This window comes from Erinaceus europaeus, chromosome 13, assembly GCF_950295315.1.
Source record: "Erinaceus europaeus chromosome 13, mEriEur2.1, whole genome shotgun sequence".
Taxonomy (NCBI): domain Eukaryota; kingdom Metazoa; phylum Chordata; class Mammalia; order Eulipotyphla; family Erinaceidae; genus Erinaceus; species Erinaceus europaeus.
Window position 1 is genome coordinate 54,024,576 of NC_080174.1, and position 13,321 is coordinate 54,037,896.

The 13,321-nt window shown below is 38.1% G+C and overlaps 1 protein-coding gene across 3 annotated transcripts in view; it reads right to left on the reverse strand.

Annotated features, from left to right (window-relative positions):
• Positions 1 to 2,304: 2,304 nt before the first annotated feature.
• Positions 2,305 to 13,321, reverse strand: part of BTF3L4 (basic transcription factor 3 like 4) — a 33,358-nt gene continuing 22,341 nt past the window's right edge. For 2 of the 3 annotated variants that reach the window (XM_060205898.1, XM_060205899.1), the window contains exons 4-6: positions 10,617 to 10,818; positions 6,876 to 6,935; positions 2,305 to 4,074 (exon numbers count right to left, since the gene is read on the reverse strand). In XM_060205898.1, the coding sequence (XP_060061881.1) occupies positions 4,028 to 4,074; positions 6,876 to 6,935; positions 10,617 to 10,818 (309 nt within the window). In that variant the 3' untranslated portion in view covers positions 2,305 to 4,027. The remainder of the gene's footprint in view (positions 4,075 to 6,875; positions 6,936 to 10,616; positions 10,819 to 13,321) is intronic. The other variant, XM_016193444.2, reaches the window with a different exon arrangement.

Below are 13,321 nucleotides of genomic sequence, written 5' to 3' on the forward strand. Positions count from 1 at the left end.
TGGCTGCCAAGTGTTGTATGGTAAGGAAACTGGGGAGTTGTTTAATAAGCATAATTTCAGTTTTGCTACAAAACATGCTAAGAAATAAAAAGCTTTATAAGGAAGATGTTGGAAATAAATGGTGTACACAGGTAGAAATTGAGGTCGTTTGGCTCCTATGAAGAGGATGGGTTGGAGGGAATAAGTGAGCTAGACTGATGAGGGCTAGTAATCCGGGCTGTACTCTGGCAGTGTAGAATGGAACACTGCAGTGTTTAGATCTATGAACTCCTTTCTGTTCTCATTTGATAGATAATATGCTTTTTTTTTAATGAGTAGCACTTTTTTGATATATTTTATTTTAAATATTTATTTATTCTCTTTTGTTGCCCTTGTTTTTATTGTTAGTATTGTTGTCATCGTTGTTGGATAGGACAGAGAGAAATGGAGAGGAGGGAAAGACAGAGAGGAGGTGGGGGGAGAAGAATAAGATAGACACCTGCAGACCTCTTGTGGAGCGACTCCCCTGCAGGTGGGGAGCTGCAGGCTCAAACCGGGATCCTTCTGCCTGTCCTTGTGCTTTGCGCCACGTGCGCTTAACATGCTGCTCTACCGCCTGACTCCCGATAATATGCTTTAATCATGTTTTTTTGTGTTTTTTGCCTCCAGGGTTATTGCTGGGGCTCGGTGTCTGTACTATGGATCCACTGCCCCTGTGGCCCTTTTTTTCGATTTTTTTTTTTTTTTTGACAGGACAGAGAGAAATTGAAAGGGAAAGGGAAGATATAGAGGGAGAGAGATACCTGTAGATCTGCTTTGCCGCCTATGAAGTGACCTCCCTGTAGGTGGGGAGCCGGGCAATGGGACCCAGATCCTTGCAGCTTCGTATTATGTGCGCTTAAATCGGTGAACCACGGCCCAGCCCCGCTTTTTTTTAAGTCATTTCCCCCATTTTTATTTGATAGAACAGAGAAATTGATGCAGGGGAGATAGTGGGAAAGTTGCAGTGCTGCTTCATCTCTCATGAAGCTTCCCCCCACAGTGGTGGGGAGGCTTGGAGCTTGACTCTGGATCCTTGAACATGGTAAGTGTCCATTTAACAGGTTGTGCCACTGCCCAGCCCTGAGTTGGGATAAAGAATAGGGAAGCTTCCAGTGGAGGGGATGGGATATGGAGATCTGGTGGTGGGAACTGCATGAATTGTATCTTTTCTTTTCTTTTTTTTTTTGCTTGCCTCCAGAGTTACTGCTGGGACTCAGTGCCTGCACCATGAATCCATTGCTCCTGGTGGCCATTTCTTCCCCCTTTTTTTGCCCTTGTTGTTGTAGCCATTATTGTTGTTGATGTTGTTCATTGTTGGATAGGACAGAGAAATGGAGAGAGGAGGGGAATACAGAGGGGGAGAGAAAGATAGACACTTGCTTCACTGTCTGTGAGGCGACCCCCCTGCAGGTGGGGAGCTGGGGGCTTGAACCGGATCTTTAAGCCAGTCTTTGCGTTTTGCACCACGTGCGCTTAAGCCAGTGCGCTGCCTGACCCCCACTTATACCCCTCTTATCCCACAATTTTGTCGATCATTGTTAAATCACTAATAATAGTAATAATGAAGTTGAAAAAAGCAGAACTTGGACTGGGTTTGGTGTATTGCACCAAAGTAAGACTGAGGTGGGGGGTAGGGTTCAGGTCCTGGAACATAATATGATGGCAGAGGGGTACCTAGAGGGGGTTGAATTGTTATGTGGAAAACTGAGAAATGTCACACATGTACAAACTATTGTATTTTATTGTTGACTGTAAACCATTAATCCCAATAAAGAAAAAAATAAAAAAAAAAGAATATCCTTGGAGATAAATGACGTGCACAGATAGAAGTTTACGTAGTCTGGCTCCTGTGTAGAGGACAAAAGGATAAAAACTGCCTCCGTGAAATTTTTCAGAAATGAGACTCATATAACTACAGAAGTAGAAGCAAGTTTAAAGTTCAGAAATATCTCATTTGACTGATGATAAATTTCAGAATAGTTAGATCACCCATCCAAGGTCACTTAACTTTAACATCAGTCTGGACTCCCCAAGTCTTCTGACTTCTGGATGAGTGTTTGCTGTACGATCTGTCTCTGATATGTCCCTAACCACTTGAGGTCTTTCATAATTCTTTTTATCCATAGTGTGCCTCTTGGAGACAGTCATAAGAACAGCATATGGATATATATCCCACTTATAACTACTCATAATAACTGATGAAACATTATTCCAATTAATGATTGGCTTGAAATTCACTTGGGGAGTAGGAGAAATAACAAAAGTAAATTCTATAGACAACAGTAAGAGAAGCACAAGAGGATATATCCTCTTTTGTTAATTTATTTTAGTTAGGTCCATATAAAACATAACAGGAAAAATGAACAAATTCATGAAATAAATTGAGGTGTTTGATGGAAAAAAAAACACAAAAGAGCTTTGCCTCTGTGTCTAGAGTCTTGATATATTGTTGGTCTTACATTTAGATACCAGATAAAGATATCTAGTTTGAAGAAAGTTGATATGCAGTAAAGCTAAGCCATAGTTAGATAAGCTTTGAAATGATGGATTTTTGAAAACCTTATCCTTAAATAATGACTATAACAAATGTTAAGATAGAAAAATGCAAGCTTTTATCATCAGATAGCAAAAGGGAAACTTCAATGAATGAATTTAACTTACCTCCAAGCCCTCTGAAAGGAGGTTAACAAAATACTGTCTTTTATCAGTGTTCCCCTCCCAAAGTATTACTCTAAGCATGCAGGAGGATGCTGTGAAATTTAACCCAGAGGTAGGTTCAAGGCCACAAGTAGAATAGTAGTTGAAGAAGTCCTCTTGGGGCCAGTACATTTCATAGAATACCTATTTGTATTGGGAGAAGAATCTAATATATATATATATATATATATATATATATATATATATATGTATATATACACATATATATATATATATTCCTATTTCAAAAAAGGCATACCCAATTCCAAGCTTGCTGAAAAAAAAAGGCATTTTTGTACCTGCTATTAAGAAAAGCTAGGATACAGAATAAGGCTGGTATAAAAATATTTAACAAGCACATGCTACTAATGCCAGTTTGAAATCTGCCAAATTGTGAAATAAAAGAGGAAATAAAAACTTGAAGATGCATCTACTGTTCCTCAAAGTGAAGGAACAAAGTCTTGAAAAATGAGGGATTCGGTGCTCACTAAACTCTATATGGAGAACATCCCACTCTGGTTAGTTGGATGATGGGGAAGATTATTACTACAGGCTGACCAAGCCGGAGAACAAAAGGAGGAAAAACATATTTAGGAAGAAAGCTAGTAGAAGATATCCTTCTGGGTCTGACTAGGTAGGAAAGTGAATCTAAGGCAACCACACCAAAGACAATGCTAACCATTATGTCCGCATGAAGCTGGAAGCAATTATATCAAAACATTTTAAACCCAGAGAAATATATGAAAAATATGTTAAAACAGGGAAAGTAAAACAAAATATCCAAGAGTAAAATCTCTCCAGGAATCTATGATACACTTAACATTAATTCTGTGCATTAGAAAAAAAAATTAAAGGTAACAAATGTAAAGATTTGCTTTATTTCTACGTGGGGAGGGAAGAGGATAAATAGAACTGTTTTCCAATTTGCTCTCCATTGTATACAAACATACCCACACGCATACATATACATACAAACACCAAAAATACCCCAACAAAAAGGAACAAAACAAAAATAAACAAGAAAACACACACACACACACACACACACACACACACACACACACACACACACCACCCTCAAACTACACCAATACTTTGTAATTTGACCAAAATAATAGATCCTGGGAAGAAGTGCAAAATGCAAAATCAAATGACTGAAAATGCTGAACAAACAGCATTATTAATATACAAAATATTTATATTATTGAACTAGTAACAGTTGATGTTCTCCGTGTCTGTAAAACTTTGGAACCACATAGTTGATTTGCTAAATCTAGTCCATGACAGCTTCCAAAAGCCAGGAAATATTTTAGTTGGCTTCATTCTTTGATGCCTCGTCAAAATTTTCTACAAGATCTGGGAAAAAAAGAAGTTAAAGATATAAAAATGGGTAAACAGAACTCTTACCTCCTAATCCTATTAAAAACAAAATTATCGTTCTTAGAATTAGCCTGAAGATATACAGGACAAGAGGCAGAGACGTATTATTAACTTGTTTTTGCTCCTTGTCCTGTATCATTCCTCTAATATGCACCCTTTATCTTCGTAAAGCAGCAGTCCTTTTTTTTTTTTCTTTCTTTCTTTTTCTTTTTTACCAGAGCGCTGCTAGTTTTGGATTATGGTGGTGCAAGGGATTGAACCTAGGACCATGTAGCCTCAGGCCTGAGAGTCTATTTGCATAAGCATTATGCAATATACCCTCGCTGCAGCAGTCTTGAGGAAGTGTCTCTTTGTCTGCACAAACCACTGAGGTGAACAGCAATTTCATCACTCATAATTCCCACAGAAATACTGTAGTAACTATGAAAATTTATAAGCATAGTGATTCCAATTTTATAAATGAATCCATACACTATGAATATAGAGCTTTCTGTGCCAATTTCTGTCAATTAAGTTCTAAATGGGAGGATTTTCATTAGATTGTATCCACAACATTGTAAACCATTTTTCATTCACAATCTTGGCAATAAAGAATGAAAAATCATTATAAAGAAAATGAAGTCATACAGGTCCAAGAAGGATGACAGAGGACCTAGTGGGGTTGTATTGTTATATGGAAAACTGAGAAATGTTATGCATGTACAAACTACAAAAAAAAAAAAAAAAGAAAAAGAAAGAAAGAAAAAGAAAATGAAGTCATATAACAAAGCTAAAAATCTTTTATTTTGGCTTTCAGGGTTACTGCTGGAGCTCAGTGCTAGTACAATGAATACACTGCTCCTGGAGGCCATTTTTCCTCCCCCCCCCTTATTTTATTCAATAGGCCAGAGAGAAAGACAGACACCTGCAGACCTGGTACATTGCTAGAGAAGTATCCCTGCTACAGGTGGGGAGTGTAGGCTGAAATCGGAATCCTTGCACATAGTTTTATGTACACTTAACTGAGTGTGCCACTACCAAGCCCCAGAAAGCTAAAAATCTTAAAAGCCAAAGAAATTTCACTATGTGTGAACAAATCTCTTTTAAAGTACTGGCATCCATTTTACAAACAATATCTAGGGATTCCTGTATAAGTGAGGGTGCTAAGTGGTTTTGGAGGTAGCACAATGGATAAAGCACTGGACTCTCAAGCATGAGTTCAATCCCTGGCAGCACTTATAGCAGAGGAATGTCTGGTTCTTTCTCTCTCTCTCTCCTTTCTCATGAATAAACAAATAAATTCTTGGGGCTGGGTGGTGGCACCCCTGGCTGAGTACATGTTACAATGCACAAGGATGTGGGTTCAAGCCCCCATCCCCATCTGAAGGGAAAAAGCTTCACAAGTGGTGAAGCAGTGCTGCAGGCCCCCACCCCCCCCAATTCTTTTTCTTTTTCTTTTTGCCTCCAGGGTTATTGCTGGGGCTTGCTGCCTGCACTTCAAATCCACTGCTCCTGGAAGCCATTTTCTCCCCATTTTTGTTGCCCTTATTTATTGCTGTTGTTGCTATTATTGTTGTCATTGTTGCTGGATAGGACAGAGAGAAATCAAGAAAGGACGGGAAGAGAGAGGGGGAGAGAAAGACACCTGCAGACCCGCTTCAATGCTTGTGAAGCAAGCTCCCTGTTAAGTGGGGAACTGGGGGCTCGAACTGGGATCCTTAAGCTGGTCCTTTACTCTTTGCCATGTGCTCTTAACCCGTGTGCTATCGCCTGCTGCCCCCCATTTCTGAGATTAACAATAAATTAAGTAAATTCTTTAAAAAAGAAAAAAAAGAGAGTGCTAATATTTGTCTTGTGCATTCTCCTCCCTACAAATTATCATTTCTTTGAATTTCATCATTCTTATTATTGTCCATTCTTATTATAGTCATTACATGTACCTGGTAGTATGCCTACTTTTGTTGGTTAAAATGCTTCTGTAATTTGAAAATAGTATAGCACAAAGGCATAGATAAGGGGAGGGGAAAACATTTCAATGACACTACAGGAGTTCATAGTTGCTCTGTTTGGATAACTGGTTACTTATTTTGCAGCTTGTGTTTTTGTTTAACATTGGTAGCTGGAAACTGGTCTAAAACTTCCTTAAGCCTTGGCTAATTTGGAACATTTTTTTGCCCCCTTGAGGAATTTTCTCAGCAATATGTAGATCATTTTGGTTACTAACAGACAGGTTGTTATATTTTACTTACTTTAGCCATAATAAAATAACTTCAAACTACTAAAAATCAACTTTATTTTTTTCAGCTTTTCAGGAAAATCACATTTTAATTGATGATGCTCTTTACCACTATTTACATTTTCCCAGAGTAACAGTGTTTTGATAATCTTATATATCTGTCTTATTTCAAATAGGATAATAGCTAGTCAGGTTTTTGTTTGTTTTTTGCCTCCAGGGCTATCACTGGGGCTTGGTGCCTAGTGGCCATCTTTTCTACTTTTATTGTTGTGTAGGACAGAGAGAATTGAGAGGAGGGGAAGACAGAGAGGGGGAAAGACAGACACGTGCAACCTGCTTCAACACTTGTGAAGCTACCCCCCTGCAGGTGGGCAGCCAGGGGCTTGAACCAGGATCCTTGTGCCAGTCCTTGCTCTTTGTACTGTGTGCTTAACCCCGTGCACTATCACCTGGCCCCCAATCTTGTATATTTCTTAATGAAAGAAACTGACACATTACAGCACAGAAGAATGTAATTAAACCTTTTGTTATTATTTGAGAAAAAAAAAGAAATGTTACTAACCTGGAACATCATCATCCTCCTCATCAATGTCTTCTGGTTTTGGTGCTTTGCTATCCAACACTTAAAATAAAAGTTAATTTAAAAATTAATCACTGATAACAAATGTCTTTATAGAATGCTAACAATGTTTATCCTTTTTTAATGTCTAAAATCAAATTTAAATTGTTCAGAAAAAGGGAATTCTAATGCCGTATTTTTTACTTAACATGAAAATCAATAAAACTTTAATAAAGTTGGCTGTTTTCATCTGGTAGTTATGGTAATTTTATTTTTCCTCCAGGGTTATTGCTGGGCTCAGTACCTGCACTATGAATCCACACTGCTCTTGGCAGTCATTTTTCTAATTTTTTTGACTAGGACAGAGAAAAATTAAGAGACGAGGGGGAGATGGGGGGGAGGGAAGAAAAACACATGCAGACCTGCTTCACAACTTGTGAGGCATCCCCGTTGCCGCTGGGGAGCTAGGGGTTTGAACCAAGTTCCTTAGGCAGGACCTTGCATTTTATACTATGTGCGCTTAATCCAGTTCGCCACTGCCCAACCCCAATTTTATATGCAAAATGAGTAATTCAAATAAATTTGAAACAAAGACATAACAGTTAATTTAGCATGGTTATATGCTCCACTTATAATAAGGCTACACCCTGATCAACTCAATGTAGTTTAAACATATAAGTTTTGGGAGTCTCTCCCCCTCTCTGTCTTCCCTTCCTCTTTCCATTTCTCTCTATCCTATCCAACGATGACGACATCAATAGCAATAATAACTACAACAACAATAAAAACAAGAGCAACAAAATGGAAATAAATAAATATTAAAAAAATTTTTTAAATATGTTTTATAAAACAACAAGGGCAGTGGTCCGGGAGGTGGCGCAGTGATAAAGCTTTGGACTCTCAAGCATGAGGTCCTGAGTTCGATCCCTGGTAGCACATGTGCCAGAGTGATGTCTGGTTCTTTCTCTCTCCTCCTATCTTTCTCATTAATAAATAAATAAAATCTTTTAAAAATAAAATAATAAAAATGAAAATAAAAAACAAGGGCAACAAAAAGGAAATAAATACTATATATATATATATATATATATATATATATATATATATATATATATATATATATGTTTTAGTTAAAAGACACCATAGTTAACTTATAGAATTTATAGTGGCTATATCTTTCACTTACTATAAGGTTGTGTCCATTATAAAACTAAAAATACTCTAAGTTAAAACTGCATTTAGCAAACATAACATACTGAACACAGCAGCTTAGCCTACGTATACATGCTCACATCATATACATAGTTTATAATTGGGCAAAAAAGAAAAAATCTAACACAAAGCATAAATTATCTCTAGTAAATTACTGGATAATGTACTGAAGATGAAAAACAGGTTTATAAAGTCTCAGTTGTTTAATCTTACTATTGTGTAACATATTTAAAACTGCAGCTTCCTACCACTGTCCTGCACCAGGCAAGTATCATACACACACACACACACACACACACACACACACACACACACACACACTCACTCGCGAGGAACCTACAAAGGTCAGAAGAAATCAGTTAGTAAAAAATTTAAGTGGTGGTGGTTAGATAGCATAATGGTTATGCAGAGACTCTCATGCCTGAGGCTCCATAGTCCCAGGTTCAGTCCCCTGAACCACCGTTAAGCCAGAGCTAAGCAGTGCTCTGGTTAAAAAAAAAACAAAAAAACAAGTGACTAGGGAGGTAATTCAGTGGTAGAATACAAGATTTGTGAGAGATCCTGAGTTCAATTTCCAGTACTATATATTCTACAGTGATGATCTGGTACTATCTGCTCTCTTTTGTTAAAATATATCTTTAGGGAGTTGGGCGGTAGCGCAGCAGGCTAAGCGCATGTGGCACAAAGCCCAAGGTACGGCGTAAGGATCCCGGTAAAAGCCCTGGCTCCCACCTGCAGGGGAGTGGCTTCAGAAGTGGTGAAGCAGGTCTGCAGGTGTCTATCTTTCTCTCTCCCTCTGTCTTCCCCTCCTCTCTCCATTTCTCTCTGTCCTATCCAACAACGACAACAACAACAATAATAACTACAACAATAAAACAACCAGGGCAACAAAAGGGAATAAATATAATATATATATATCTTAAAAAAATAATTTAAAAAATTTAACTTAAAAATTTAAGATGGTTTCTACTGAATGTGTCACATATGAATCATCATAAAAGTTAAAAAAAATCATAAATAGAACCATTCTAAGTTAGGTACCATCTATAACTGCCTTTAAAAAAAAGATTTTATTTATTAATGAGAAAGACAGGAGAGAGAGAAAGAACCAGACATCAGTCTGGTACATGTGCTACCAGGGAGTGAACTCAGGACCTCATGCTTAGTAGTCTAGTGCTTTAGCCACCGTGCCACCTCCCGGACCGCTGTAACTGCCTCAAGCCTCATTCTTGAACAATGTGAGAATTAGGCATGCCAGCCTTCTACACAAAAATCTGCATGCAACTTTTGAATCTTCTGAAACATAATCACTAACAATCTATGGTTGAACCTTACTCATAGCATAAGCAGTGGATCAACTGTATTGTAATAATATGTTTAATATATATATTTAACATTATATTATTACAATACAGTTAAGTTAAAAAAAAAATTTCCTGCAAGGAGGTTGCTTCACAAGTGGCGATGCAGGTCTGCAGGTGTCTTTCTCTCTCCCATCTTTTCCTCTCTTGATTTCTCTCTGTCCTATCCAACAATAATGCCATCAATAAAAACAATAATAATAGCCACAACAATGCTAAAACAAGGGCAACAAAAGGGGGAAATAAAAGCCTCTAGGAGTAGTGGATTCCTAGTCCAGGCACTGAGCCCCAGCAATAACCCTGGAGGCAAAAAAAAAAACAAACCATTTATAGTACCCTACTTAATAATAGTTTACTTACATAGTCTGTATAAGAAAATCCAAATACAAGTGGTTCTGTACAGTACCTACTGTTCAAAGGTCAACTGTACTGTGATCTGGGAGATAGTGCAGGGGTTAGAATTTTGGATTTATGGGTTAAGCGCAGGTGTTGCAAAGCACAAGGACCAGTGTAAGGATCCCGGTTCCAGCCCCCAGCTCCCCACCTGCAGAGGAGTCGCTTCACAGGTGGTGAAACAGGTCTGCAGGTGTCTTTCTCTCCCCGTCTTCCCCTCCTCTTTCCATTTCTCTCTGTCCTATCTAACAGTGATGACATCAATAACAACAACAATAAAAAAGGGCAACAAAAGGGAATAAATAAATATAAAAAATTTATTAAAAAAAAGAATTTTGGACTTAAAAACATGACATTCTCCCACCTGCAGTGTCTGTGGTATCTCTCTCTCCCCATCTCCCCCCTCAATGTCTCTGTTCTATCATATAAAAATAGGAAAAGACAAAAAAAAAAAAAAAAAAGGAAAGAAAACAAAACAACAATATCAAAAAAAGCATTAGTTTGGTTCCTGGCATTTCATGTGCTGGGATGATACTAATTATCTCTCATGTTAATGAATATATAAATCTTAAAAAAATTATTTGAATATATGTCACACTACATACTGGAGAAACTAACTTAGACATTTATGAAACATACAAGTTATGGTATAAAAAGTATAAAAAGTCAAGTTTATATACAGTCAAATTCTTTCAGTTTAAAAAGGAACACCTCTTAAATCACTAGGTTCTTTCCTAATGGGTGAAGGGGGAGGGAGGTACTAAATTGAAATACCTACCTTGCCTAGGGAACTGTTCGGCTAACTTCCTAAGGCTTGTTAAACTGTCAGCACCAAGCTGACTTAATATTCCAGGAAGCATTTCTGTGATTGGTTTGGCTTCTGCATGACCAGTTATTGCGAAGGTATTAGCAGAAAGGGAAGCTTGGACTTTGGGATTGTTGAAATGAATAACTGTCCCATCATCTTTAATCATGTTCACCTGTATGATCATAGAAGAAAAAGTACTTCATATATTTGGTACAATAAAAACATTAATTTTATTTCTTTATCAGGGGATTTATGGTTTACAGCCAAACAGAACAGTTTGCATATGCATTAATACCTCCTAGTTTTCCATATAACAATACAACCTCCACAGGGCCTCCTCTACCATAATGTTTCAGGACATGAACCCCATCCCCCAAAGTCTTTTACTTTACTTTGGTGCAGTGCACCAACAAAAACATTTTTTTAATTTAACCAATTATGTTTTTTAACTTAGCTGTTATGCAATCTCAAGGTAGTAATTATCTAAAAAGTAAATATGGATGGAAAGACACTAGGAACAAAATAAAATGGTGTACAGATGACAAAAACAAAAAAACAGCAAGATCGTAGTTTTACTGGAGAATCGAGATTATATATTCAAAAATTTCTGCCATGTATGATGTTCACAGTCACCTTTAAATAATGGATCAAGGGCAGGGGTAGCATAATGATTGTATAAACAGACTCTTATGCCTGAGGCTCCAAAATCCCAGGTTCATTCCCCTGCACCGCCATAAACCAGAGCCGAGCAGTGCTCTGGTAAAAAAAAAAAAAAAAAAAAAGATCAACTAAGAACTGGCTTATTAATGAAATTATCCACTAGCCTTCAATTTACAATATTAAACCAATTAGGTTCAAATACCATTTGTGGAGCAGCATCTTACTTAGGGAATAGATTTCAAGGGGGTAATGGTATATGTAAAAATGACTACTGAGAGGCGAGCAGTGGCACATTGCATTGTGTACGTTACCATGTGCAAGGACCCGCCTGTCCCCACCTGAAGGAGAGAAGCTTCATGAACAGTGAGACAGTGCTGTGGTATCTCTCTCTTGCCATCCCTCTCTATTTCTGTCCTGTCAAATAGAAGGAAGAAAGAGAGAGAGGATGAAAGGAAGAAAGAAAGAAAGAGAAAGAAAGAAAGAAAGAAAGAAAGAAAGAAAGAAAGAAAGAAAGAAAGAAAGAAAGAAAGAGGGAGTCGGGCTGTAGCGCAGCGGGTTAAGCGCAGGTGGCGCAAAGCACAAGGACCGGCATAAGGATCCCGGTTCGAACCCCGGCTCCCCACCTGCAGGGGAGTCGCTTCACAGGCGGTGAAGCAGGTCTGCAGGTGTTTCTCTTTCTCTCCTCTCTGTCTTCCCCTCCTCTCTCCATTTCTCTCTGTCCTATCCAACAACAACAACAACAATGACTACAACAATAAAACAACAAGGGCAACAAAAGGGAATAAATAAATAAAATAAATATATAAAAAATAAAATATATATAATCTTTTTTTTTTTATTTTATTTAGGGAGTCGGGCTGTAGTATAGCGGGCTAAACGCAGGTGGCGCAAAGCACAAAGACCGGCATAAGGATCCCGGTTCGAACCTGGCTCCCCACCTGCAGGGGAGTCACTTCACAGGCGGTGAAGCAGGTCTGCAGGTGTCTGTCTTTCTCTCCTCCTCTCTGTCTTCCCCTCCTCTCTCCATTTCTCTCTGTCCTATCCAACAATGACAACAACAATAATAACTACAACAATAAAACAACAAGGGCAACAAAAGGGAATAAATAAATAAAATAAATATTAAAAAAAAAGAAATAAAGAAAGAAAAGAAAAAGGAAATACTGCTAGGAGTAGTGGAGTCATTGTGTAGGTCCAGTGATAACCCTTGTGGGAATTAAAAGAAAAGAAAAAGAAAGATTAAAACCCCTGAAAATCCATAAAGAATACTCAGAAGGGAGTCGGGTGGTAGCCTAGCAGGTTAAGCGCAGGTGGCAAAGCACAAGGCGTATGGATCTCAGTTTGACCCCCTGGCTCCCCACCTACAGGGGAGTCGCTTCACAAGCAGTGAAGCAGGGCTGTAGGTGTCTCTCTCTCCCCCTCTATGTCTTCCCCTCCTCTTTCCATTTCTCTCTGTCCTATCCAACAACAATGACTTCAATAACAACAACAATAATAACTACAATAAAACAAGGGCAACGAGAGAGTAAATAAATATTTTAAAAAAGAATGCTTAGAAAATTCAACAATCAGGTATTTCACACCTTTGACTACTAAGTAAATTTATAAAAGTTCAACTATTCTTATGTCATTCTCTGCAGAGGATTTTGTCATTACTTCTATTTTCAATTTTTTTATATTAATTTATTTGTTTTCCCTTTTTTGTTGCCCTTTATTTTTTGTTCTTGTTGTAGTAATTATTGTTGTTGTTATTGATGTCATTGTTAGGACAAAGAGAAATGGAAAGTGGAGGGGAAGACAAGAGGGGGAGAGAAAGATAGACACCTGTAGACCTGCTTCACCGCCTGTGAAGTGACTCCCCTGCAGGTGGGGAGCTGGGTATTTAATCTGAATCCTTAACACTGGTCCCTGCGCTTCGCGCCACGTGTACTTAATCCACTGAGTTATTGCCTGACTCCCACTAACTCTTATTTCTTAAATGCAGCTTTTCAACAACCTTCAATAAATGTGAATGT